Raw genomic sequence first — 27,628 nt, 5'->3', positions numbered from 1 at the left:
AGATTAATACTAAAGCCAATCAGATAAGAATACTAGAGCCAATCAGATTAATACTAGAGACAATCAGGGAAGAATACTAGAGCCAATCAGATTAATACTAGAGCCAATCAGATTAATACTAGAGACAATCAGATTAATACTAGAGACAATCAGATTAATACTAGAGACAATCAGATTAATACTAGAGCCAATCAGGGAAGAATACTAGAGACAATCAGATTAATACTAAAGCCAATCAGGGAAGAATACTAGAGCCAATCAGATTAATACTAGAGACAATTAGATTAATACTAGAGACAATCAGAATAATACTAGAGCCAATCAGGGAAGAATACTAGAGACAATCAGATTAATATTAGAGACAATCAGATTAATACTAGAAACAATCAGATTAATACTAGAGACAATCAGGGAAGAATACTAGAGCCAATCAGATTAATACTAGAGACAATCAGATTAATACTAGAGACAATCAGATTAATACTAGAGCCAATCAGATAAGAATACTAGAGCCAATCAGATTAATACTAGAGACAATCAGATTAATACTAGAGTCAATCAGATAAGAATACTAGAGCCAATCAGATTAATACTAGAGACAATCAGGGAAGAATACTAGAGCCAATCAGGGAAGAATACTAGAGACAATCAGATTAATACTAGAGCCAATCAGATTAATACTAAAGCCAATCAGATAAGAATACTAGAGCCAATCAGATTAATACTAGAGACAATCAGGGAAGAATACTAGAGACAATCAGATTAATATTAGAGCCAATCAGATTAATACTAGAGACAATCAGATTAATACTAGAGTCAATCAGATTAATACTAGAGACAATCAGATTAATACTAGAGACAATCAGATTAATACTAGAGCCAATCAGGGAAGAATACTAGAGACAATCAGATTAATACTAAAGCCAATCAGGGAAGAATACTAGAGCCAATCAGATTAATACTAGAGACAATTAGATTAATACTAGAGACAATCAGAATAATACTAGAGCCAATCAGGGAAGAATACTAGAGACAATCAGATTAATATTAGAGACAATCAGATTAATACTAGAAACAATCAGATTAATACTAGAGACAATCAGGGAAGAATACTAGAGCCAATCAGATTAATACTAGAGACAATCAGATTAATACTAGAGACAATCAGATTAATACTAGAGACAATCAGATTAATACTAGAGCCAATCAGATAAGAATACTAGAGCCAATCAGATAAGAATACTAGAGCCAATCAGATTAATACTAGAGACAATCAGATTAATACTAGAGTCAATCAGATAAGAATACTAGAGCCAATCAGATTAATACTAGAGACAATCAGGGAAGAATACTAGAGCCAATCAGGGAAGAATACTAGAGACAATCAGATTAATACTAGAGCCAATCAGATTAATACTAAAGCCAATCAGATAAGAATACTAGAGCCAATCAGATTAATACTAGAGACAATCAGGGAAGAATACTAGAGACAATCAGATTAATATTAGAGCCAATCAGATTAATACTAGAGACAATCAGATTAATACTAGAGTCAATCAGATTAATACTAGAGACAATCAGATTAATACTAAAGCCAATCAGATAAGAATACTAGAGCCAATCAGATTAATACTAGAGCCAATCAGATTAATACTAAAGCCAATCAGATAAGAATACTAGAGCCAATCAGATTAATACTAGAGACAATCAGGGAAGAATACTAGAGCCAATCAGATTAATACTAGAGACAATCAGATTAATACTAGAGACAATCAGATTAATACTAGAGACAATCAGATTAATACTAGAGACAATCAGATTAATACTAGAGACAATCAGATTAATACTAGAGCCAATCAGGGAAGAATACTAGAGACAATCAGATTAATACTAAAGCCAATCAGGGAAGAATACTAGAGCCAATCAGATTAATACTAGAGACAATTAGATTAATACTAGAGACAATCAGAATAATACTAGAGCCAATCAGGGAAGAATACTAGAGACAATCAGATTAATATTAGAGACAATCAGATTAATACTAGAGACAATCAGGGAAGAATACTAGAGCCAATCAGATTAATACTAGAGACAATCAGATTAATACTAGAGACAATCAGATTAATACTAGAGCCAATCAGATAAGAATACTAGAGCCAATCAGATTAATACTAGAGACAATCAGGGAAGAATACTAGAGCCAATCAGGGAAGAATACTAAAGACAATCAGATAAATACTAGAGACAATAAGATAAATACTAGAGACAATCAGATTAATACTAGAGACAATCAGATTAATACTAGAGCCAATCAGATTAATACTAGAGCCAATCAGATTAATACTAGAGACAATCAGATTAATACTAGAGACAATCAGATTAATACTAGAGACAATCAGATTAATACTAGAGACAATCAGATTAATACTAGAGCCAATCAGATAAGAATACTAGAGCCAATCAGATTAATATTAGAGACAATCAGATTAATACTAGAGACAATCAGATTAATACTAGAGACAATCAGATTAATACTAGAGCCAATCAGATAAGAATACTAGAGCCAATCAGATTCATACTAGAGCCAATCAGATTAATACTAGAGACAATCAGATTAATACTAGAGTCAATCAGATAAGAATACTAGAGCCAATCAGATTAATACTAGAGACAATCAGGAAAGAATACTAGAGACAATCAGATTAATACTAGAGCCAATCAGATTAATACTAGAGCCAATCAGATTAATACTAGAGACAATCAGATTAATACTAGAGACAATCAGATTAATAATAGAGCCAATCAGATTAATACTAGAGCCAATCAGATAAGAATACTAGAGCCAATCAGATTAATACTAGAGACAATCAGATTAATATTAGAGACAATCAGATTAATATTAGAGACAATCAGATTCATACTAGAGACAATCAGATTAATACTAGAGCCAATCAGATTAATACTAGAGCCAATCAGATAAGAATACTAGAGCCAATCAGATTAATACTAGAGACAATCAGATTAATACTAGAGCCAATCAGATAAGAATACTAGAGCCAATCAGATAAATACTAGAGCCAATCAGATTAATACTAGAGACAATCAGATTAATACTAGAGTCAATCAGATAAGAATACTAGAGCCAATCAGATTAATACTAGAGACAATCAGGGAAGAATATTAGAGCCAATCAGGGAAGAATACTAGAGACAATCAGATTAATACTAGAGCCAATCAGATTAATACTAAAGCCAATCAGATAAGAATACTAGAGCCAATCAGATTAATACTAGAGACAATCAGGGAAGAATACTAGAGACAATCAGATTAATATTAGAGCCAATCAGATTAATACTAGAGCCAATCAGATTAATACTAGAGACAATCAGATTAATACTAGAGCCAATCAGATAAGAATACTAGAGCCAATCAGATTAATACTAGAGACAATCAGATTAATATTAGAGACAATCAGATTAATACTAGAGACAATCAGATTAATACTAGAGACAATCAGATTAATACTAGAGCCAATCAGATAAGAATACTAGAGCCAATCAGATTAATACTAGAGACAATCAGGGAAGAATACTAGAGCCAATCAGGGAAGAATACTAGAGCCAATCAGGGAAGAATACTAGAGCCAATCAGGGAAGAATACTAGAGACAATCAGATTAATACTAGAGCCAATCAGATTAATACTAAAGCCAATCAGATAAGAATACTAGAGCCAATCAGATTAATACTAGAGACAATCAGGGAAGAATACTAGAGACAATCAGATTAATATTAGAGCCAATCAGATTAATACTAGAGACAATCAGATTAATACTAGAGACAATCAGATTAATACTAGAGTCAATCAGATAAGAATACTAGAGCCAATCAGATTAATACTAGAGCCAATCAGATTAATACTAAAGCCAATCAGATAAGAATACTAGAGCCAATCAGATTAATACTAGAGCCAATCAGATTAATACTAAAGCCAATCAGATAAGAATACTAGAGCCAATCAGATTAATACTAGAGACAATCAGGGAAGAATACTAGAGCCAATCAGATTAATACTAGAGCCAATCAGATTAATACTAGAGCCAATCAGATTAATACTAGAGACAATCAGATTAATACTAGAGCCAATCAGGGAAGAAAAGGAATGGCTCTCCCCCCTGAGTGGTTCAGACCCTTTACTCAGAGCTGATGTGTCTGAAACGGTTTTATGTTGCTTTTACCCAGCATGAGGAGCACCACCCCTGAAAACTAGTTAACATGGTGTAGAGGGAGAAATGTAAAGCCTTAATATTATTATTTTTATTCATAAATTTTTTTAGGGTATAAAATGCTAAACTGGTTGTTTACAAGTGGTTTTTGTTTGGTCATGACAGTGATGCAGTGGAGGACTGTGGGTGTTTGCCTGAAGCAGTGAAGCTGCATCAGGAGTCTGGTTATTTTTTCACGCTGTTAAATATAACACATATAATAACAGTTATTGGCTATAGCAGCGATATTAATATCGGATATCGATATCAGGCCAACGGTTTCGTGTCGGTGCGTCCCTGATTTTAGAGCAGTGAGATGTTTTATGTTGTTTCTGTGACCAGTTCTTCCTCCTGTTTTATTCGGTCCTGCTGAACTGGATCTGTTGGATTTTTACTTGAAGTCGTCTTGCTAACAGTTAAGCAGCCTTTTAAAAGAAGCACCGCAACTTCTCCTTCTATGAAAATCTGTATCTGTTAAATTAATCAGGCAGCAACATGAGCTGGAAGTTTAGGGAGAGTGAAGAAATATTAGCTGAGTCAGCAGAGGGCGCTGTTTCTGCTTGTGAAGCAGATACTGAGTCACCTGACGAGGTGGAGACAGAGAGAAAATGTTTTTCTGATGTTTCTGGATCATCTTTAACTTTCGATTTTTCTCCTTCATTTGTCATTTATTTTTTTATCCTGGTTTTGTTTCAATCATCCTTCACTCCATTCGGCCATTTTCTTCTCCTTATTTCCAGTTTTTCCAACTTTCCCTACTGCATCTCTTCACCTCCACACCCATCCTGTTTTTCTCCCTCCTTTTCTCTCCCTCTCTCTCTCGTCAGGCCTGACCAAAGATGGTGGCGGTAGTGCGAAGGCCGAGTCGCTCGAGGAGGTTCTAAACATTTTAGCAGAGGAGGGCTCTGATTGGATCTATGGCTTCTTCACCTTCCTTTATGATGTAGTTTCTCCACCCGCAGAGAGAGGTGAAGAGGAGGAGGAGGCAGCTGCGATAAAGGAGGAAGGGGGGGAGACCTCCTCCAATGATGTCGAGGTTTAAGGGGTCATCCTGGACCTACAGAACCAGTAGGAGAACAGGAGGCAGGTCTGATCATGTAGAAGCAGGTCCAAGCAGGTCTGAGTCTGAGCTCCAGTTTCCACTGCAGGACCAGACTGTTCTGACTGGTCCAACTGGGGTTCTGTTGGAAAGTTTAAATACAATGACCAAGAGAACTGAAGTGTGTGTATTTTAGTGAAAACTGTTTGTTTATTTGTTCTTTTTGATTTTATCATAGTTTTTATCTTAGTTAATAATTTTCTTTTTAGCTAAAATTTAAAGTTTGGAATTTTCCTTTCATTTTAAAACACATTTTCCAAAGATTTCTCTCACATAAAATTCTGATTTTATTTAACTTTATTTTATTCTATCTTCAGAAGCCTATCAGTGTTCAAAAAAGTATTATTATTAATAATAACAAAATCAGCTATTCTTGTTTGTTGGTTATGAGCAGGTAGCTAAATTACATTTTAAAAAGCTAATCTTAAAGGTCACTTTATTATTATTATTATTTAGTTTTTGTATTCATTAATTTAAAATACACAATTAATTGTTAGGTTTTTATGAATGCTGCACACACCTCATTTACTGGCAGAAATGCGTAAAAACATATCTGATGTTTAACATTATACATTGTGGACTTATACCACTGCAGTTATTAGTTTATTTTCAAACATTTAATTAACATTTAAATTTATTCAGTGGGGAAAAAGAAACACTTAACAGCTAATTAAACTTATTGACAATAATTATAAAATCACCTGACAGAAATCGACAGTGGAATGTAAGATTCCCAGATTACTTTGAAAGAGAAACAGGCCCACAGCACCACTGATCCTTCACTGTACTTAACAATGGTCATGGAGTGCTTTTTCACCTATTGATTCTTGGTTTCACAGTAAACCCACCCTGAGTGTTGCTCTTCATGGTTTAGAGAAGTTTCCTTCACTGTGTGCATCTTCTCCAGCGTTAAAATGCTTTATTGCTGCAATAATGTAACTGATGATGTTTGCTTCTGCTGCCAGAAATAACTTGTTTAGATGCAGGTCAGGATTTAGTTGCTTCCAGGTTCAGTCTGTTTGTGAGCTTTAGCTGATGTTTCACCATAATATAGATCTACGTAATAACATGTAGGTTTGCTGTTTCTCATTTTTCTGGTTTCAGAGCAGGTTCTGCTTCAGTCGTGTCCAGTTCCAGTCCTCGAGGTCTGGTGTCCTACATGTTTTAGATGTTTCCCTGGTTCATCACACGTCTTTTCAATGATGAGGTCATTACCTGGCTTCTGCTGAACTTGATGCTGAGGAGCTGATTCAGCTGTGGAGAAGCAGAGATGCATTAAAACATGTGGCCTGTATAGCATAATGGTTTTCATATTGGTAGAAGTTTCTTCCAGTTGATTGCTTTGTTTTGGGGGGAAGGTGCTGCAGTGCAGCCTCCATGTTCAGGTCCAGTTTTCTCATGTTGTAAACTTGAATAGAAACAGTCCTGGTGAACTTCATGAGGAACAACCTGAAGGTGCAGCAGCCTGACTCCATTTCTTAAATGTAGAGTTGTTGTTTCACAGCTGTTCCTCTGAGACATTCATCAGTATTCAGTAGAATCTTAACTTGACCACACAGAACAGAACTCATTTGGTTCTAACTGAACCGGGTCGGTTCGGTAAATGTGGTTCCTAACTGCAGCGACCTGATGTGGCTTGTTGTGATGAAAAGCAACAAAAATCGAATTCATTTAATTAAAATAAAGATTTGATGCAAGAAACAAACTGAACTGAATAAACATCACAACAAAAAGTTACACAATTAGAATATTTCTGATTCTTTTAGGAGTCAACAGTAATAAATGTTTGGTTCTGAGAAACAACGTTAACATGAGTAGAATATGCTCATTGGAGATCCAATTTAATAGATGCTTTTGTTTTACGTTACTGAACCCATTGCTGCCGGTTCTGCTGAATACTAAGTTTCTCAGATCCAGTGGGTTCTGATTGGTCGGCTGCTTGATGAGTTGCAGCCTGTAAAACGGCTTCAGTTTTAGTTCTTGTTGGACCAGGAAGAGGAAGCAGGTGTTTTTAACCTTTCTGACATCACTGGATGACGTCATCAATGTAAGATTTCTGAGCCAGCTGCATGGTTAGCATGCCAGCGGCTCTAACTGATGCGTTTCATTCATTACTTGTCTGCTGATGAAGTGTCTTCATGTTCAGCAACATTAACAACATTCCTCACAAAGCTCCCTTCATTCATTAAACCTGTCATTGAAACAGTCAACAACCGCATCCTGGTGTAGACATTATTCCTGTGACCTTTAGTCTGCCAGAACATCATCAGAACGTTTGCTTTTCCACGTTTCTTCCTTTACCTTCTGAGTTAAAGTAGCAGATCTCTTCCCTGTGTCGGCCTAGATCAGAAGAAGTTTGGAGGAAGCTCTCCAAGGCTGGAAAAAGGTACCATTCACTGGGTTTGGGTTTATTTTTTGTGGAGCCCTGACAGCTTATCTGATGGTTGTTTCTGTTTCTGAACTCTGTAGAGGAGGAGGAGAAGAAGGAGGTGAAGAAGAGAGGTACTGTGGATGTGTCTGTGGTGTTAATTAACGGAGCAGAGCTCCATGGTAACCCTGGCAGCATGTCTCTGGGTGGGATTTCTCTCCAACATGTTGAGTTACAAATACAATATGTATAAACTCTGTTACACATTTAACTTCTGCAGCATTCTGCATTAAAGCAAAAATTACATTTATTAACATTTTTAGGTACTTGTACGTGACAAGATTTTAATGAGTTTGAAAGGCCTCACCCTGAAAGTTTTAAAAGTTTTAAGGTCATTTAAGAACATTCTCATTTAATACAGCAGTGAACAGCTCCGATCATTCTTATACAGAGGAAGGAGAGATGCACCAAGCAGAGATTTGTTACAGATCTTTGAACTGCAGATACTGATTTCTCTCCTCTAGCCTTACTGCTGTGAGCAGCCACTAATGACTTCTGTTAAAACCAATAACACACCATGTGTGTGAGCTGCTTGAAAACACACTTTAACCGAATTTTAAAACAAAGACGAGAAGTTCTTCTTAAGCTGTCAGAATGTTCCCACGGTGGGAACAGGTTGACATCCTATGATGGACAGCTTCTGAGTGATGGACCTGCAGAGGTGGGGAATGGTAAAGAATGACGTCTCTGTGTGGCAGCAGCCTGAAGGGACGGGTGGAAAGTCCAGCTCAACTTTAAATAGTTCCTTACGTCTCTCCACTCCTCTGACCTCACCTAGAACAACCCCTGATGCTAAAAATAGCCGCCTGAGACTGTTTCCCTTGGTAGCAGCTGATGCACTGAAGAGTGTCGTTAGCATTGGCATTAATGCCAGTCTGGCGAGTTTACTACAGTCTTTATCTACGTGGAGTTCTTGTCATTTTAAGTCTCTTAGTTTTGTTGTGGCTCACTGCTGGCACTCTAAGGCTTGATTGTAATACAAAAGTGTATTGACTGATGCTCGTTTGTATGAAAGGTTGGGTGGCTTGAGCACAGCATGAGATGAAATGTTGTAGATGATTCCAGGTGTTTGATGGGTGGTTTCTACTCTCTGTATCAGGAGAGACTTCAGAAGAACCTGAAACATCACAAACCAAAGGTACAAAATTCTCCTGACGAGTCGAAACCAAACAATATGAATATATTGATGCTTGACTTGCATTTACTGTAATACTGATACTGTATTGTTCATTGAATGAAATGTTGGTACATTTCAATTTGCGTTACTAATTCATCCTAACTGTTGCACACTGTAGCAGGCTAAAGGTTAAAGGTCATGACAGGACAATTAGAAAAACACTCAACCAGTCTGGCTTTTTGGAAGTTAAAGGAGAAATACTCTTCTCTCTAAAAACAAGATGGCAGCAGGACTTAGGTTAGCAAAGCTGCATCTGGATGGAGGACCAGACTTCTGGGACATTGTCCTCTGGACAGATGAGACCAGAGTAGAGATGTTTGACCATAATGCACAGAACCATGTTTGGTTGGAGAGCAGATCAGCACAAACACTTCTTACCAGCTGTCAAGCATGGTGGTGGAGGGTTGATGATGTGGGATTTTTACACTGACAGGACGGTTTCTCACATCTGATTTTGTGCAGCTTTCCTTTCAGTGAAATCTGTGAAATGGAACTACTCATAATTGATGGGATTCAATTTGTTTTGGTTATTAATGAAAGAAAATGAAAACTAAACATGCTAACATATTTGCATATGTAACTCATGTACATATTTACCCCTTGATGTTTTCTGTCCTGATATCCTGCATGATATCAGAAAATAGAAAAATAGTTTTTAAATATTGTGATGTCTATCTGTCGTTTGTTCGACTAAGCTTCTAACTCCTCAGTGACCTTTAGCATCAAGGACACTGTAACCTGCGTCTGCTGTGAGACACCATCCAACAGACTGCTAATAAATGTCAAGACTTTACACTTTGTACGTTACTAAGATATTCAAACAGTTATTGCTTTCCAGTCCTGAGTGATATGAATAAGCTGTGATTACAGTATGACTTTACTAAAGACTTTCCTGAAGCTCATTTTAGTTTTCAGTTGGTCTCCAGAGCTTTAAACAGATCCACTAACAAACTTCAAATTATCCAGTCAGAGGCGTCAAGCTGCGCTCGGTCCTTAGAGATGAGCTGAGGCTGATCCACGAGAAAATGGAGGCCAAGAGGATTGCTCGGATCGCACTGGCCGAGATCCGGGAGCTCCTGGCTGAGGAGCAGGAGGAGAGGGAGGCAATCTGGGCACAGAAGATTAGGGACCTGGAACAAGTGAGGGGCAAGAGGAGGATGGAGGAAGAGAGGGCGGAGAAAGAAAGACTGTCCAGAGAGAAGGCGGAAAAGGAGAGACTGGCCAAAGAGAAGGCGGAACAGGAGAGACTGACCAGGGAGAAGGCGGAACAGGAAAGACTGGCCAAAGAGAAGGCGGAACAGGAAAGACTGGCCAAAGAGAAGGCAGAACAGGAGAGACTGACCAGGGAGAAGGCGGAAAAGGAGAGACTGTCCAAAGAGAAGGCGGAACAGGAAAGACTGTCCAAAGAGAAGGCGGAAAAGGAGAGACTGGCCAAAGAGAAGGCGGAACAGGAAAGACTGGCCAAAGAGAAGGCGGAACAGGAAAGACTGGCCAGGGAGAAGGCGGAACAGGAGAGACTGGCCAAAGAGAAGGCGGAACAGGAAAGACTGGCCAGGGAGAAGGCGGAAAAGGAGAGACTGGCCAAAGAGAAGGCGGAACAGGAAAGACTGGCCAAAGAGAAGGCGGAAAAGGAGAGACTGGCCAGGGAGAAGGCGGAAAAGGAGAGACTGGCCAGGGAGAAGGCGGAACAGGAAAGACTGGCCAAAGAGAAGGCGGTACAGGAAAGACTGGCCAAAGAGAAAGCGGAAAAAGAGAGACTGTCCAAAGAGAAGGTGGAAAAGGAGAGACTGGCCAAAGAGAAGGCGGAACAGGAAAGACTGGCCAAAGAGAAGGCGGAAAAGGAGAGACTGGCCAGGGAGAAGGCGGAAAAGGAGAGACTGGCCAGGGAGAAGGCGGAACAGGAAAGACTGGCCAAAGAGAAGGCGGTACAGGAAAGACTGGCCAAAGAGAAAGCGGAAAAAGAGAGACTGTCCAAAGAGAAGGTGGAAAAGGAGAGACTGGCCAAAGAGAAGGCAGTACAGGAAAGACTGGCCAAAGAGAAGGCGGAAAAGGAGAGACTGGCCAAAGAGAAGGCGGAAAAGGAGAGACTGGCCAAAGAGAAGGCGGTACAGGAAAGACTGGCCAAAGAGAAGGTGGAAAAGGAGAGACTGGCCAAAGAGAAGGCGGTACAGGAAAGACTGGCCAAAGAGAAGGCGGAAAAGGAGAGACTGGCCAAAGAGAAGGCGGAGAAGGAGAGACTGGCCAAAGAGAAGGCGGTACAGGAAAGACTGGCCAAAGAGAAGGCGGTACAGGAAAGACTGGCCAAAGAGAAGGCGGTACAGGAAAGACTGGCCAAAGAGAAGGCGGAAAAGGAGAGACTGGCCAAAGAGAAGGCGGAGAAGGAGAGACTGGCCAAAGAGAAGGCGGTACAGGAAAGACTGGCCAAAGAGAAGGCGGTACAGGAAAGACTGGCCAAAGAGAAGGCGGAAAAGGAGAGACTGGCCAAAGAGAAGACGGAACAGGAAAGACTGGCCAAAGAGAAGGCGGTACAGGAAAGACTGGCCAAAGAGAAGGCGGAAAAGGAGAGACTGGTCAAAGAGAAGGCGGAAAAGGAGAGACTGGCCAAAGAGAAGGCGGTACAGGAAAGACTGGCCAAAGAGAAGGCGGAAAAGGAGAGACTGGCCATGAAGAAGGTGGAAAAAGAGAGACTGGCCAGGGAGAAAGTGCAGAGGATGAGGCTGGCTCAAGAAAAGGCAGCTAGAGAAGAGAGAGAACAACTAGAACAACAGAGGGCAGAAAAAAGGATGGAGAGGGAGCGCATGACCAAAGAAAGAGATAGACTAGAGCAAGAGAAGTCAGAGAAGGAAAGAATAGAGAAGGAGAGACTCCTAAAAGAAAGACTTGCTAAAGAGAAAGCTGAGAAGGAAAGGATAGAAATGGAGCGACTTAGTAAGGACAGAGAGAGAATCGCTAAACAGAAGCAGCAACAAGAACAAGAAAGGATTTCTAAAGAGAAAGCAGAAAGTGAACAGCTGGGGAAGGAAAGACTGGCCAAGGATAAGGCTAGGATAGAGAGAGAATCTAAGGAGAAGGAAGAGAGGGGGACAATTGCTCAAGGAACAGCTAGAATGGCTCAGAAGGAGATGTCAGAGAAGGTCCTGGTGATGAGAAAGGAGGGGGAGAAGGTGAGGGAACAAATGATGAAGGAAAAAGAGAAGCAAAAGGAGGAAAAGTCAGAAAAAGAGAAAATATCCAGGCAGAAGGAGGTGAGACAGTGGCTGGCTAGGGAGAGGGACATCCAGGAGAAAATGGCGAAGGAGAAGCAACGAAACGTCACAAAGAACAACATGAAGAGACAAGAGCTTTCAGAGACGAAGAACAACGCTTCCCAAACTCGAGCTCCAGCAGCCATTAGGAGGGAGAAGATTGTTGATGGGACTAAAAAATGACTGGATAGATGAGCTCATGGAGCTACAGCCCTTTAGTTCATGGAAACAGATGAACGAAGGATCGAGATGAGAAGTTGAACCCGTTTAGCCTGCGTTGGATTTGTTTGGACACGCAGGTGTTGTCGTACCTGTAAACAAGCGACAATGTCACCAACGTTTAGATTTAGTGAGTTGAATCAGATGCTTTTATTTTGTGGGGGCTGGTGCCTGTCTCCAGGCCTCATTGGGCGAGAGGCATGGCCCACCCTGGACAGGTCTCTAGTCCATCAGAGGACAACCAATCATGTACACTCACTCTTATCTAAGGACAATTTAGAGAGACCAGTTACATCAATGTCATGTTTTTAGACTGTGGGGGAAAGCTGGAGAACTCGGACAGAACCAAACGTGCTCAGGAGGAACACACAGACTCCATCCAGAAAGACTACAGGCTAGGATTTAAATCCAGTCAATAGTGCTACCAGCCGACCCACTGTGCAGAGTCTGGTTTGTACCATCAGATGGTACACAATGGAGACTTTCATACGGACGCCATTTCTTACCACTGTACTGAACCATCACTCCATTTGTCTTCATTGTTGGGTATTTAGGATGAATTATGGGGGTAAATAATCATTAGGTCAAACATAATTAAATTAATATGATTTTTTTTTTATCAAACCATGATGCCGTTTTCCTGATTGTTGTCCAGATCCCTGTTTGGGCCAATTGACCCTTATAAAGAATGAGATATTCTGACCCCTGATCAAACCATAATAACTGAGTGACCTCCTGCTGGCAGACATTTATTTCAGTTACGTTTTCCTATTGTTGAATATGTTCAGGTAATAAAGAAACGTTGGTTTGATCTGAAAGCGGGCGCGAGACATCCCCAAAGTGGGTACAAACTGACACCTGACTGGGACAAGACCAACTTTTTTGAATAGAATTGAGTTGAATTTATTTGGTGATGGCGTGCCGTTCAGCGCATCATTAGCACTTCATGACCACAGTCAAGTATCGCCACCAAGGATAAACACACCAGAAAGCCAGAAGCTGATTCCCATCCTTGTTGTACTTTAAAGCAAACAGAAACGTATGAAAACACCAGCACCGTTTAAATGCCGCAGTGTGATGTAAACGATAGTGTTGACATGGAGAACACAGCAGGGGGCGCTATAGAAAGGAAATAGACTCCTCCCCCTTCCTCTCTGTGGTTCTTCAGCTCTGTGTCAGAAGCTCCACCCCTCTACTGGTGGTTGACAAACATGCAGCTTGTAACCATGGTAACTGTTGGTTAGCCAGCTTTAAACAACCAATCAAAACCATCTGAAATCTCCCTGTAAGCAGAGGCATTGAGTCTATCTAGCACAGCTGGAAGAGCTATTCCTCATAGACTGTATTAATAAATATGACCTGATGTATATCTGTGTGGTTGTTTCCTTTGGTTTTAATACATTTCTGTCATTTTTGCTTCATAAATGTCTGCTGTTTGCAGAATAGATGCCATTTTTTTATTCATTAGGTTTCTATGTAGCTGTTTGAAGCAGGAACATCTGGACTGGAGGAGGTGGGTTTCAGCTCTGATGTCACAGCGCTTCTTAAAGATGTGAAAAATTAGAATCAACATGTAAATGTTTGGACTAAATGATGGAAACATTTCAGAGTTTAGTTGTTTTTCTTCTGTTCAGAATTTTCCTGATGAGGATCATCTCTCCTGTCCTGACTTCTTCCTCCTATCTTCTTCACAAGCATCCTCAGCTCCTCACTGGTCTTATAAACTGGGTGAAACTGTGACATTTACCTGTGAACCGCATCAGTCACACATCCACACTGCAGGGTTCTGTTCTGGTGCTGTTTTCATGTCTGGGCTTTAATAAAACTGCAGGAACTGTTTGTTGGTCGTGTTTGGATGGTTTCTCTCTAGTGGACATAGAGGAACAACAAGACAGATTGGACTGAACTGGTTGCCTGTCCATCACAGAATGTACCAGAGACCACTGGGTTATCAGAACCACATCGACCCAATCTATCACAGCCTACAGAACATCCAATAGTATAATCTTTATCTTTCCATTTAGTCCTGTTGAGTTTTTGTCTATTTTTATTATCTAAAACATGTTGCTTTTTCAAATCAGAGGTGAAACCTCACAGTGAGGGAGGGCAGGAACCTGCAGGGGGCGCTGCTCGCTAAAAGTATCTACACCCCTTCCAAGTTTTCTACATTACAGCCACAAACATCAATGGGTTTTATTTGGGTTTAATGCTGACAGACCAACACATGGAAGTGGTGAAGGCAAAGGAAACTGTAAAGTTTTATTTAGTTTCACTTCAGTTGCAGCAGCAGGTCTTCTGGACTACATCTACCAGCTTTGGACATCAGCAGACAGAGGGTCTGTCTCTTCTTCTCATTAGCTCCAGATCAGTCAGATTAGATGGAGATCTCTCCTTCCAGGACTAACTGGTCTGCTGTTCCTGTTAGTTGCAACATTTCAGGGCTTGCTGTGATTCCAGCAAAGTGCAGCAGATGTTCACCTGGAGGAATGACTCCATAGAAATGTCAGATGTTTTAAATCTTTAGTTGGGCTTTGGTGTATTAGCTTCGTGAACAGTGATTTAGATATATCGGCAAAGACATTGGTATCTGCCGATATTAGTCATTTTTAACATATCGGTATCGGTCTGATCAGTAAAACTGGGCCGATATCAATATCTGATATAAATGAGCTTTTCTGCCAGAGATGCTAATGTTTGTCCAAAAAAACCTGCCTCTCCCTCTGGACTTAGAAGCTGGACCCACACATGTATGTCTTTCAGCCTTGTTTAATGGACCTTAAGGACAGGCTGTGTTGTCACTGAGGACTGAAGTTCTTGTTAAAATGTAGTGCACATTGGTTGACATTTTCTCCTCTTTGCAAATCATCTTCTCTTTACTGATGTTTGTAGGAAAAGGAATAGTGCAGTGAAGACTGAGCCCAGGCTAGAGGACTGTTCTGGCAAAGACTGACAACATTTTGTTTGCACAGAGAAGATTTATTTGAGAGTTATTTGAGTTTTCAGTTCATTTTTAATTCAAGCAACCGTCTGTTATGCAGATCTAGCTACTAATGCGCTTCTAGTAATGCACTTTGTTGCTTGTGAACAGAGGTTATTTGTACAAATTGCCAAATATAATTTGTGTTGTTTGTGATAATAATGTTAATGTAAATAAAGTTGACATGTTATACATAATGCAGTATTTTCCTTCCACTACATGAGGAACTACATAGTCTCTGCAAGTAGGACTGGGGGGAAAATATCGGCATCTGTATCGGCCATCGACCAAATGAGTTGTAAAATCCCTAATTGAAATCTTAACCTGCGTTTTCTGGGTTGTGAACAGGACTGAAGGGAGCGAAGCCGGTAAAGGAGGGAGGATCACCTGAGGAGAGAACAGGTGAGACACACCACCTTGTGAAAGCTGGTTCTGTCTATTATACACGTAACTGGGCCGACTCTGACCCGATACCGGAGAACCAGCCCAGAACTGGTTGGACAAACGTTTCTGGTCCAATTTCAGCTCCAGCATTCACAGGGGTCAGGTCAGAATTTGGTTGAAGCTTGGATCTATCCTGCCTTGTACCAGTGGGCCGGGCTGGTGCTGGAGGTGTCATGGTATGGAGGAGACTTTCATCATGGAAGTTGAGCCATTAAATCTGAGGCAACCGTGTGGTGCTATCAAGTCAATATGGACCAGAATCTCTGGCAGTTAGTTGAATCTATGACACCAAGCAGTTCTGAAGGCGAAAACGGGCCAAGCTGGCACTATTAAGGTGTACCTAATAATGTGGCCGGTGTGTATAGTTTTTAAGAAGATCCAAATTCTTGTTTACAGAAAGATCAACTAAACCATTAAAACCATGAGTGGATAGAAACTGTCAACCAGTTGATCAACCAGCTGATCAACTGGTTGAACATTGGCTGAAGCTCAGAGTTCACCTCGACCCGTTCTTCTTTAAAAACCCAATAAAACCATCCTGAACAACCTGCTGTTTGTGTTTGTCCTTCCTGTTGTAAGAAACCAGCGAGCCTGAGGTGGAAACGCCGACCCAGCAAGCTGCAGCGCCGGTGGAGGAGCAGACATCAGGTGGGACATGGATGATGTGTCGGTCTTCTCTCTGCAGCAACAGACTTTTAGGATTAAACCTGAAATATGTTTGATAAAATAATTCTGATACCAAGATCAGTTCCCACAGCTTTTAAAATGTCTGAACACACACCTCTCCTGCTGCCTGTCACATGTTGGCATGACGACCGTAATGTTGTGTGTCTGCTGCAGTCTCTGGATCTCAGGATGTGGAATCTGAAATCCAAGGTTGGTTCCTCTGAGCGGCTGCTGCTGCATGAAGCTGTCTGCATGCTGAAGGTGTGAGATGATAATTGACCTCCTGATGTTCGTCCAGCTGAGAAGACACCTTCCTCCCTGTGTCTGGATGCTGACTGTGAGGGACACCTCACTCATTGACCTCCTGGTGTTAGTCCAGCTGCAGCTCTAAGAACCAAACCAGGATCCGGTTATAAACTGATCTTTCTGTAGCGATGCTCCAGACGACTTGATGAGCTCAGATCTACAGATCACATGCTAACCGGATGCTAACAGGCTAGCAGCTAGTTCTTTCCTGCTCTTTGTTTTGAGTTTAGTAAAAATCAAATGAAGGTTAATGATAGATGATCCATACATGGAGATAAAATGGTTCCTTCAGTTCTTCCCAGCTCTACCAAGGAACCAGCAGTAAAAGCCTGATTGGTTTTGCTTCTTATTAACCGTCTTTGAACACAAAGTCCTCGTTTCTCCTTGTTTTCACATCAGTAATTCAGGCTTTCTTTGAATCTGAAGGTGGCCTTCATCAGCAGATCTCCAGGCTTCAGATGGTCTTTCAGACCAGCTTGGCTGCTTTGTTGCTCAATTCTGTGCAAGTAACGGACCTTTTTCAGAACCACAAACCCTTCAGTTGTAAAAAGACTCCTCAACTCAAGGGACGAGCCAGTAAACAGTACTTGATCAGCAGCAGAATGACTGTTTTTTATGTTTTGTGGTTGATCTTTGTGGTGTTTCTCTCCAGCTGCCGTTCCTCTGCCTTCATTTGTGGACAGCCAGTTTGTTCCAGGTCAGTTGAATGCAGCCTGTTCCTTATTATGGTTTCCATTTATCTTCGTACATCAGAACCTGTTTATTGTTCGGGTCACAGATGAATAAAGTAGTTTGTGTTTGAATGAAGCTCATCGTGGCTCCTGTGGAAGGAAGAGGAGTTCCTGCAAGTGTTTCCAGAGAGATCCGTCTTTAAATATAGAACCTGGAAAATCGAATGGATGGATGTGATCTTTAATGGGGAATAAATTCTGGAAATACAAATATTTTTCTTTCTCATACTTCTTCAGATATTTGCAGGTTCTTAAGAGGCAACATTTTATCCAAATGTTTGTAAAGAAAATGCAGAAAATAGATGAACTTTGCAAGCATCCATGTCCTCCTCAAACTAGTCAGAGTCCTGATCCAGAACCAGAACCATCTTCAGGAACTGTCTGATCTGAAGCTAACTCTTTAAACTACCCTTCCAATGAAAGTCTTAGGAAGCTTGATTGGGAAGGTTTCCATGGACACCAGACATGAGATAAAACAGGAAGGATACAGTGAAGCATCAACAGTCTGTCTGCAGAAACCAGAACTTTAACCCAATGGGGTTCTGGACCTGGATTTCTAGCTTTGTCAGTAAAACAAATTAGTAGATTATCAGAAGGATTTGATCCACTGCTGTGGATCACCTGAAAGACATCTTCTCAGCTTTCTAACTATTTCCCATGATCACCAGCTGGCGAGCAGAACTCTGAAAGGTTACAGGTTCATGGTTTTACCTTCAGGCCCGATAATTTATATCCAGCCCATAAATCTGACCTTTCTATTTTAAGGTTCAGAGGTTTTTATTCACTGAATTTCCCTCTGATGTTTTTCCTGCAGATGATCCAGGAGAAGATGGACATCCTTATGGTGGGTAGAAGCACCTGACCTCTGACTGACACCTTTAGGTTTCTCATTAAAGCTTGTTGCTGTTATTGTCCGTTTGCTTCAGATGAGGAGACCAACACCATCGACACCACCGGAGGTGAGACTTCCTCTGTCAGCTGCTGCAGCAGATCTTAATGTTATGTTCTCCTTGGAGATGAGTTCATTCAGAGGACAGAAACGGTCTGCTGCAGGACCGAAGCTCTCAGGTTGTTCTGATGCTGACCTTCTCTGTGTGTCCTGCTGCAGTTCTGGTGGAAGAGCTTCAGCCAGAAGAGACTGGAGGTGAGTCACTTTGCTTTCTCTTATGTGACAAAGCATTATTGATGGAAGAACAAGGTCATGGACCCGAGACCTGGTCCTGGTGCTGGTTCTGGTCCTGTGTGCAGTAGGCACGTTTCCCTCTTTCCAAACAGACATTGCAGCCACTGAAACGCTGAGGAGTCACAGTTACAGACACAGTCGAGCTGTTCAGTCCAAACCAAGGTTCTTCAAGGTCAGTTTGATAATCCTGGAAATATTCCCAGATGATGGTGACCAGGTCAGGTTCTCCTAGAACATTCTGGATTCAACCATCAGAACAGGAAATAACACACAAACACAGGAAGCTGAAGATTCAGTCACCTATCAGTGATAAACTCCATGACCCTTAAACCTTTAAATCGTTCAAAATAAACATTATTTATTAAGTTTTTTCTGTGTTTGTTCAGGTACAGATTGTAATTTGCGGCCTAAAGGTGGCGCTGTAGGCTTTACTTATTCTTCTATGTTTTTATTTTCTACTTTTACAATGTGCTGCTTATTAGAACGTATTATTATTTATTTCATCCATTATGTTTTATTCTATTTAAATTTCTCTGTTACTTTAAATTGTTTTGGCTTTATTTGTGTTTTATGTTTATTATTATTATTTTAACTTTATTTAATATGATTTATTTTACATTTTTCTAACTGAAGGTTTATTATTATTATTTTAACTTTATTTAATATGATTTATTTTACACTTTTCTAACTGAAGGTTTATTATTATTATTTCAACTTTATTTAATATGATTTATTTTACACTTTTCTAACTGAAGGTTTATTATTATTATTTTAACTTTATTTAATATGATTTATTTTACATTTTTCTAACTGAAGGTTTATTATTATTATTTTAACTTTATTTAATATGATTTATTTTACATTTTTCTAACTGAAGGTTTATTATTATTATTTCAACTTTATTTAATATGATTTATTTTACATTTTTCTAACTGAAGGTTTATTATTATTATTTCAACTTTATTTAATATGATTTATTTTACATTTTTCTAACTGAAGGTTTATTATTATTATTTCAACTTTATTTAATATGATTTATTTTACATTTTTCTAACTGAAGGTTTATTATTATTATTTAACTTTATTTAATATGATTTATTTTACATTTTTCTAACTGAAGGTTTATTATTATTATTTAACTTTATTTAATATGATTTATTTTACATTTTTCTAACTGAAGGTTTATTATTATTATTTAACTTTATTTAATATGATTTATTTTACATTTTTCTAACTGAAGGTTTATTATTATTATTTTAACTTTATTTAATATGATTTATTTTACATTTTTCTAACTGAAGGTTTATTATTATTATTTTAACTTTATTTAATATGATTTATTTTACATTTTTCTAACTGAAGGTTTATTATTATTATTTTAACTTTATTTAATATGATTTATTTTACATTTTTCTAACTGAAGGTTTATTATTATTATTTTAACTTTATTTAATATGATTTATTTTACATTTTTCTAACTGAAGGTTTATTATTATTATTTTAACTTTATTTAATATGATTTATTTTACATTTTTCTAACTGAAGGTTTATTATTATTATTTAACTTTATTTAATATGATTTATTTTACATTTTTCTAACTGAAGGTTTATTATTATTATTTTAACTTTATTTAATATGATTTATTTTACATTTTTCTAACTGAAGGTTTATTATTATTATTTCAACTTTATTTAATATGATTTATTTTACATTTTTCTAACTGAAGGTTTATTATTATTATTTTCAACTTTATTTAATATGATTTATTTTACATTTTTCTAACTGAAGGTTTATTATTATTATTTTAACTTTATTTAATATGATTTATTTTACATTTTTCTAACTGAAGGTTTATTATTATTATTTTAACTTTATTTAATATGATTTATTTTACATTTTTCTAACTGAAGGTTTATTATTATTATTTTAACTTTATTTAATATGATTTATTTTACATTTTTCTAACTGAAGGTTTATTATTATTATTTTAACTTTATTTAATATGATTTATTTTACATTTTCTAACTGAAGGTTTATTATTATTATTTTAACTTTATTTAATATGATTTATTTTACATTTTCTAACTGAAGGTTTATTATTATTATTTTAACTTTATTTAATATGATTTATTTTACATTTTTCTAACTGAAGGTTTATTATTATTATTTAACTTTATTTAATATGATTTATTTTACATTTTTCTAACTGAAGGTTTATTATTATTATTTCAACTTTATTTAATATGATTTATTTTACATTTTTCTAACTGAAGGTTTATTATTATTATTTTAACTTTATTTAATATGATTTATTTTACATTTTTCTAACTGAAGGTTTATTATTATTATTTTAACTTTATTTAATATGATTTATTTTACATTTTTCTAACTGAAGGTTTATTATTATTATTTTAACTTTATTTAATATGATTTATTTTACATTTTTCTAACTGAAGGTTTATTATTATTATTTTAACTTTATTTAATATGATTTATTTTACATTTTTCTAACTGAAGGTTTATTATTATTATTTCAACTTTATTTAATATGATTTATTTTACATTTTTCTAACTGAAGGTTTATTATTATTATTTCAACTTTATTTAATATGATTTATTTTACATTTTTCTAACTGAAGGTTTATTATTATTATTTTAACTTTATTTAATATGATTTATTTTACATTTTTCTAACTGAAGGTTTATTATTATTATTTTAACTTTATTTAATATGATTTATTTTACATTTTTCTAACTGAAGGTTTATTATTATTATTTTAACTTTATTTAATATGATTTATTTTACATTTTTCTAACTGAAGGTTTATTATTATTATTTTAACTTTATTTAATATGATTTATTTTACATTTTTCTAACTGAAGGTTTATTATTATTATTTTAACTTTATTTAATATGATTTATTTTACATTTTTCTAACTGAAGGTTTATTATTATTATTTCAACTTTATTTAATATGATTTATTTTACATTTTTCTAACTGAAGGTTTATTATTATTATTTTAACTTTATTTAATATGATTTATTTTACATTTTTCTAACTGAAGGTTTATTATTATTATTTTAACTTTATTTAATATGATTTATTTTACATTTTTCTAACTGAAGGTTTATTATTATTATTTTAACTTTATTTAATATGATTTATTTTACATTTTTCTAACTGAAGGTTTATTATTATTATTTTAACTTTATTTAATATGATTTATTTTACATTTTTCTAACTGAAGGTTTATTATTATTATTTCAACTTTATTTAATATGATTTATTTTACATTTTTCTAACTGAAGGTTTATTATTATTATTTCAACTTTATTTAATATGATTTATTTTACATTTTTCTAACTGAAGGTTTATTATTATTATTTTAACTTTATTTAATATGATTTATTTTACATTTTTCTAACTGAAGGTTTATTATTATTATTTTAACTTTATTTAATATGATTTATTTTACATTTTTCTAACTGAAGGTTTATTATTATTATTTTAACTTTATTTAATATGATTTATTTTACATTTTTCTAACTGAAGGTTTATTATTATTATTTTAACTTTATTTAATATGATTTATTTTACATTTTTCTAACTGAAGTTTTATTATTATTATTTTAACTTTATTTAATATGATTTATTTTACATTTTTCTAACTGAAGTTTTATTATTATTATTTTAACTTTATTTAATATGATTTATTTTACATTTTTCTAACTGAAGTTTTATTATTATTATTTTAACTTTATTTAATATGATTTATTTTACATTTTTCTAACTGAAGTTTATTATTATTATTTTAACTTTATTTAATATGATTTATTTTACATTTTTCTAACTGAAGGTTATTATTATTATTTTAACTTTATTTAATATGATTTATTTTACATTTTTCTAACTGAAGGTTTATTATTATTATTTTAACTTTATTTAATATGATTTATTTTACATTTTTCTAACTGAAGGTTTATTATGTGCTGAAACAGGTTTTTATTGAAATAATGAACTCTGGTGTCGTTCTGCAGTGGAATTGGGTCAGTACCTGACGAGCTCCAAAGTCTCTCAGGAAGCAGGTGGGGATCTTCTGTTGTTCGTTTGGAATGGATTACAGGTTCTGAGGTTCTGCTCGCTGCATGTTGTCGGTGTAAACTGGACTTCAAGGAAAATTCTGTGATGTGTTCTTGAATTGCAGAAGCAGAGGAACCTCCTAAAACAGCTACAGAACCAACACCTGAACCACAGGAAACTGCAGAACCTGTAGTAGAACCAGAACCAGTTGCAGAAGCACAGACTGGGACAATCAAACCTGCAGAGAACAGTCAGGAGGCTGACGGTAAGAACGCATGAAAGTTGGTTTAAGAGTTTTGCACAGAACCAGGCCACCAGCTGATCATTAACTGTTTGTTCACCTTTAAACTCTGGTGTTCCTGTGGCAGGAACATCTGAGAACCAGGCTGAGGAGCAGAAGGAAAAAGGTAACGTCAGATCATTAAACAGCTTCATCATTTTTTCTTTGATCTTTTCTATCATTCTGTTGGTCCTCCAGCAAAGAAGAAGAAGAAGCCAAAACTGCTGAATAAGTTTGAGAAAACTATAAAACCAGAAATAGATGCAGCTGAGAAGCTTCGGAAGAAGGTAGAGGAGATGATCCCATGAGGAAAACAGTTTATCCTCCTGTGGTTTGTTCTCTGCTGAACCGCTCTTCCTCCTCCTCCTCAGGGGAAGCTGGAAGAGGCTCTGAAAGCGTTCGATTCGCTGGTCCGACAGTATCCGCAGAGCCCCCGCGCTCGCTACGGAAAAGCCCAGGTACGTCCCAGAACCCGCAGCATCGCGGCGAACCGATGCCTGTTCCATAACACCGTGTCCATCGCAGGCGGAGGACGACCTGGCCGAGAAGCTGCGCAGCAACGACATGCTGCAGAGAGCCATCAGCACGTACGGAGAGGCCGCTGAGCTTCCTGACGTGACCTCTGACCTGCTGAGAGCCGCGCTGAAGAGACAGGCCGAGAGACAGCAGTTCCTGGGTAACACCGCAAACCGTTCAAATACAAGCAGGTTTTATGTATTTATGTAATAAAAAGGCAGCAGAAACCACAAACTTTAACGTTTTCAGATTCTGTTACGTTAGAAATTTGAAACCAAACCTTTATTGTGTTTTATTGGGATTTTATGCCATAAACCAAGTGATAGAAACACAAACATGGAAGAAGCTGCTCTGATCTCATGAGACGAGAATGAATTTTTATACATTTTGATCTGCATGGACAGTGCTCTGTGTGGAGGAAAAACCTACACGGCACATGGTGGTGGCAGCATCATGCTGTGGGAAGCTGGTCTGAGCTGATGTGAAGATGGATGGAGCTAAATCCAGGATCATCCCGGAAGAATACCTGGTAGAGGCTCCAGAAGACCTGAGACTGGGGTGGAGGTTCACCTTCCAGCAGGACAACTACCCTGAACATCCAGCCAGAGACACCATGGGTGGTTCAGGTTAAAGCAGAACATGTTAGAATGGCCTAGTCAAAGACCAAACCTACATCCACCTGAGAATCTGTGGCAAGACTTGAAAGCTGATGTCCTCGATGTAATCTGACTGAGCTGGAGCTGAATGGAGAAGATATCAGTGTGCAGATGTTTAAAGCTGGTGGAGTCCAACCCCGCCAGACCTGCAGCTGGAGTTGGAGCTGACGCTTCACCAGCTAATTGATGACATATTTATAAAGCTTTGTCTTGTTGTAAAATGGAACCAGTTTATCTGAACTGAAATAATCTGCAGATATTCTTTAGAATAGCTTGTTTTAAGAAAGAGCTGACCTGAAACCTTCTGCATAAAGTTCAGGAAACAAACAGGAGAACGCTTTAAGTTTTAAAGTAATGAAAAGGATCCTAAAGTAGATCCCTGCGGGACTCCTCGTCTGATGGAAGCATCGTGAGGTGACCTCCTGCTGGTTTATGACCGCAGGATAAACCAAAGGACTATTTAAGATATTCATTTAGTCATAAAGTGGATTTCAGTTTATCACAAATTTGATCCCAGTCTTTTCCATCGGTTGGTGTCCATATAGTTCTCCACGCTGAGTCCTCCTGGATCATCTCGGACCCTTTAAGCCAAACTCTCTCTGCAGAGCTTCACCACTTTTTGTTGTTTTCCTCTCAGGTCGAATGCGAGGATCTCTGGCGACGCTGCAGAAACTCGTTGACATTTTTCCAGACGACTTCAGCCTCAGGAACGACCTGGGTGTCGCCCACCTGTTGCTAGGCAACAACAAGGGTGCCAAGAAGGTGTACGAAGAGGTGCGCTTGTCTGCTGAGACGTTCTTACTACGAGTTTTAAATACTGCAATTCTTTGGACTCTTGTTGCTGATTGGCTCTGTGTTCTTTGGCCCGCCCACCAGGTTCTTGCTGTTGCCCCTAGCAACGGGTTTGCTAAAGTGCACTATGGCTTCATCCTGAAGGCGGAAAACAAGATTGCAGAGAGTATCCCGTACCTGAAGGTGGGTCAACTCTTTGATAAGGAAGTCAGAGGACTGGTTTCCATGTTTGCTGTAAACTCAGGAAGTTTTACTCCATTATTTGCAGTTTATTCATCAACTGTGATGAGAATCAGTCAGTGCTGCTCTCTCCTGTGTTTCTTCAGGAAGGTCTGGAGTCGGGCGAGCCGGGAACAGACGACGGGCGATTTTATTTCCACCTGGGAGACGCTCTGCAGAGAGTCGGAGACGACAGCGTGAGTCACGGCGGCCTCCAGCATATAACAGCAGAAACATGGACAGCATTACATCGTGACACGTTTCAGAGCTTCTCCAAGCAGCAGGAAGGGTTTCTGTGCCGTAGGGTCGATTCCAACTTTAATGAATGAAAGAACAGAAATCTTCAAATGTAAAAATGCTTCTTTCATTTCAGATTCTGTTCATCTTGGAAAGATTAAATGTATCAGTTTAGCTTTTAAAACATTCTGCTTCACGAAGCCTTAAAAGAACCTATTGCTGAATAAATGTGTTGCTCATATTTTCCAGATGTTTAACATAATCTTGGTTTCTTAAATTAGCCTAAAATGGCACAAAAACCACTTAGTAATAATGTGTCATATTTTAGAGATGTTTTTAAGGAGGGATTTAAAGAAAAAGGTGAAGTTACGTAACAATAGAGGCCCTTAGGCACTGAAATCCCCGACATATATTTAATATTTCAGGCTAAAATAGTTTTAAAAGAAGGTCGAAACAAATGTCAATGTTTCAGCAGTTTTTGGCGAAACAACATTTTAGGTTAGGATTTTAAAGGATCTGCTTTGGTTAAAAGGTCTAAAGAAGGACAGTGTAAGGATCTGCAGTGCTGTGAGCGATCCACAAGGTGGCGCTGAAAGATTGCTTACAAGCTAACTCCAGACTTAGTGATCTCATCCATTTATCCATCGACTGGGTTAAAGAGGTATCAGAACTAAGAGGGAAACCCAGACGTCTTCTCCTCCTCCTTGGGCATCCTGAGGTTCCCAACCCAGAAGATCCTTCAGGGGAGGCATCCTCTTCAGATCAACCACCTCAGCTGACTTCTTTCAACATGACGGAGCAGCAGCTCTACTCCGAGCTTTTCCTGGATGATGGAGCTCTTCTCCTTATCTGAACCCTACAGAGAAAACTCATTTCATTCCATGATCCCTATCTGATGACCATAGGTGAGCTCAGCTCAGCAATCAGATTTCAGGGGGGGTTCTTCTGGTCCCACTTCTGTGCTCCATTGGTCCTGGAGAACTGGTGTTCTGAATGTTTTTTGATGTTTCTGTTCTAAAATGCGTCTGACTTAATGAACAGGTGGTTATCAGGCTCCTGCACAAAGCCGGCCTATTTAAAGTCTAGATGAATAATGGCTCTGTGTGTCTGCAGGCGTATTACTGGTACGAGCTGGGTCACAAGCGAGGTCATTTTGCCTCCGTGTGGCAGAGATCTCTGTATAACGTGGAGGGACTGAAGGCTCAGCCCTGGTGGACGCCTCAGGAGACTGGATACGTGGATCTGGTGAAGGTACGTCGTCACACAGACACATCCTGCTCCTTCAGGAATGTTTCTGAGAGGGAATGTTGTGTGTCCAGATGTTGGAGAGGAACTGGAAGACGATCAGGGACGAAGCTCTGGCTGTGATGAACCCAAGCAGTGGACGGTTCCTTCCTGAGGAGGAAAACCTGAGGGAGAAAGGAGAGTGGGGCCAGTACACGCTCTGGCAGCAAGGTGGTTGACCAGTCATGTGATCTGACACAGAACAACGGGTTTTCCTCCAGTTTAACTGATATTCATTCAAATTTCCAGGGAAAAGAGTTGGGAATGCCTGCCAGGGCGTCCCGAAGACCTGCTCCCTGATGGAGAGATTCCCTGAAGCTACGAGCTGCAAGAGAGGACAGGTACCGGTCTTTCTCCAGATTTATCTTCCCGTGACCTGGGCTGGAGTTCTATAGGAGTTCTGATCCTCAGTTTCAGTCCACCACATGACTGCTACCAGAGGTCTATTTATTTCATTTGGCCCTCAGCTGTTTTAAGAGAAACGGACACCTAACCCCACAGGTTCTGATCCGAATGTAAGCGAGCAATTTGAAAAGTGGGGAACTTCGTTTACAGATTTCCACGTCTGGATGAGTTTTAGGAACACATGAAGAGTTTGGAAAAAATATTAATATTCCTAAATCTTCCTAAACCATCCATCCATCTATCCATCTATCCATCCATCCATCCATCCATCTATCCAACCATCCATCCATCTATCCAACCATCCATCTATCCAACCATCCAACCAACCATCCATCCATCTATCCATCCATCCATCTATCCAACCATCCAACCAACCATCCAACCATCTATCCAACCATCCATCCATCCATCTATCCAA

At 38.2% G+C, this 27,628-nt stretch overlaps 1 protein-coding gene across 18 annotated transcripts in view; it reads left to right on the top strand.

Annotated features, from left to right (window-relative positions):
* unm_hu7910 (un-named hu7910) overlaps window positions 1-27,628 on the top strand; it is a 54,495-nt gene that overhangs the window by 14,503 nt on the left and 12,364 nt on the right. For 9 of the 18 annotated variants that reach the window (XM_047349889.1, XM_047349890.1, XM_047349891.1 and 6 more), the window contains 4 exons: window positions 7,707-7,748; window positions 7,832-7,864; window positions 8,890-8,928; window positions 9,934-14,270. In XM_047349889.1, the coding sequence (XP_047205845.1) occupies window positions 7,707-7,748; window positions 7,832-7,864; window positions 8,890-8,928; window positions 9,934-12,395 (2,576 nt within the window). In that variant the 3' untranslated portion in view covers window positions 12,396-14,270. Of the gene's footprint in view, window positions 1-7,706; window positions 7,749-7,831; window positions 7,865-8,889; window positions 8,929-9,933; window positions 14,271-15,756; window positions 15,811-16,431; window positions 16,501-16,692; window positions 16,729-17,476; window positions 17,522-18,369; window positions 18,400-18,481; window positions 18,515-18,663; window positions 18,700-22,778; window positions 22,827-22,945; window positions 23,087-23,189; window positions 23,229-23,299; window positions 23,389-23,472; window positions 23,560-23,626; window positions 23,778-24,910; window positions 25,048-25,149; window positions 25,249-25,391; window positions 25,482-26,634; window positions 26,773-26,840; window positions 26,977-27,054; window positions 27,147-27,628 lie in introns of those variants that run through there. The other 9 variants (XM_047349896.1, XM_047349900.1, XM_047349899.1 and 6 more) reach the window with 7 other exon arrangements.

Source organism: Girardinichthys multiradiatus, chromosome 21, assembly GCF_021462225.1.
Source record: "Girardinichthys multiradiatus isolate DD_20200921_A chromosome 21, DD_fGirMul_XY1, whole genome shotgun sequence".
Classification (NCBI taxonomy): domain Eukaryota; kingdom Metazoa; phylum Chordata; class Actinopteri; order Cyprinodontiformes; family Goodeidae; genus Girardinichthys; species Girardinichthys multiradiatus.
The sequence above is the reverse complement of the archived record's forward strand: the minus strand, read 5'-3'. Positions and strand labels throughout refer to the sequence as shown.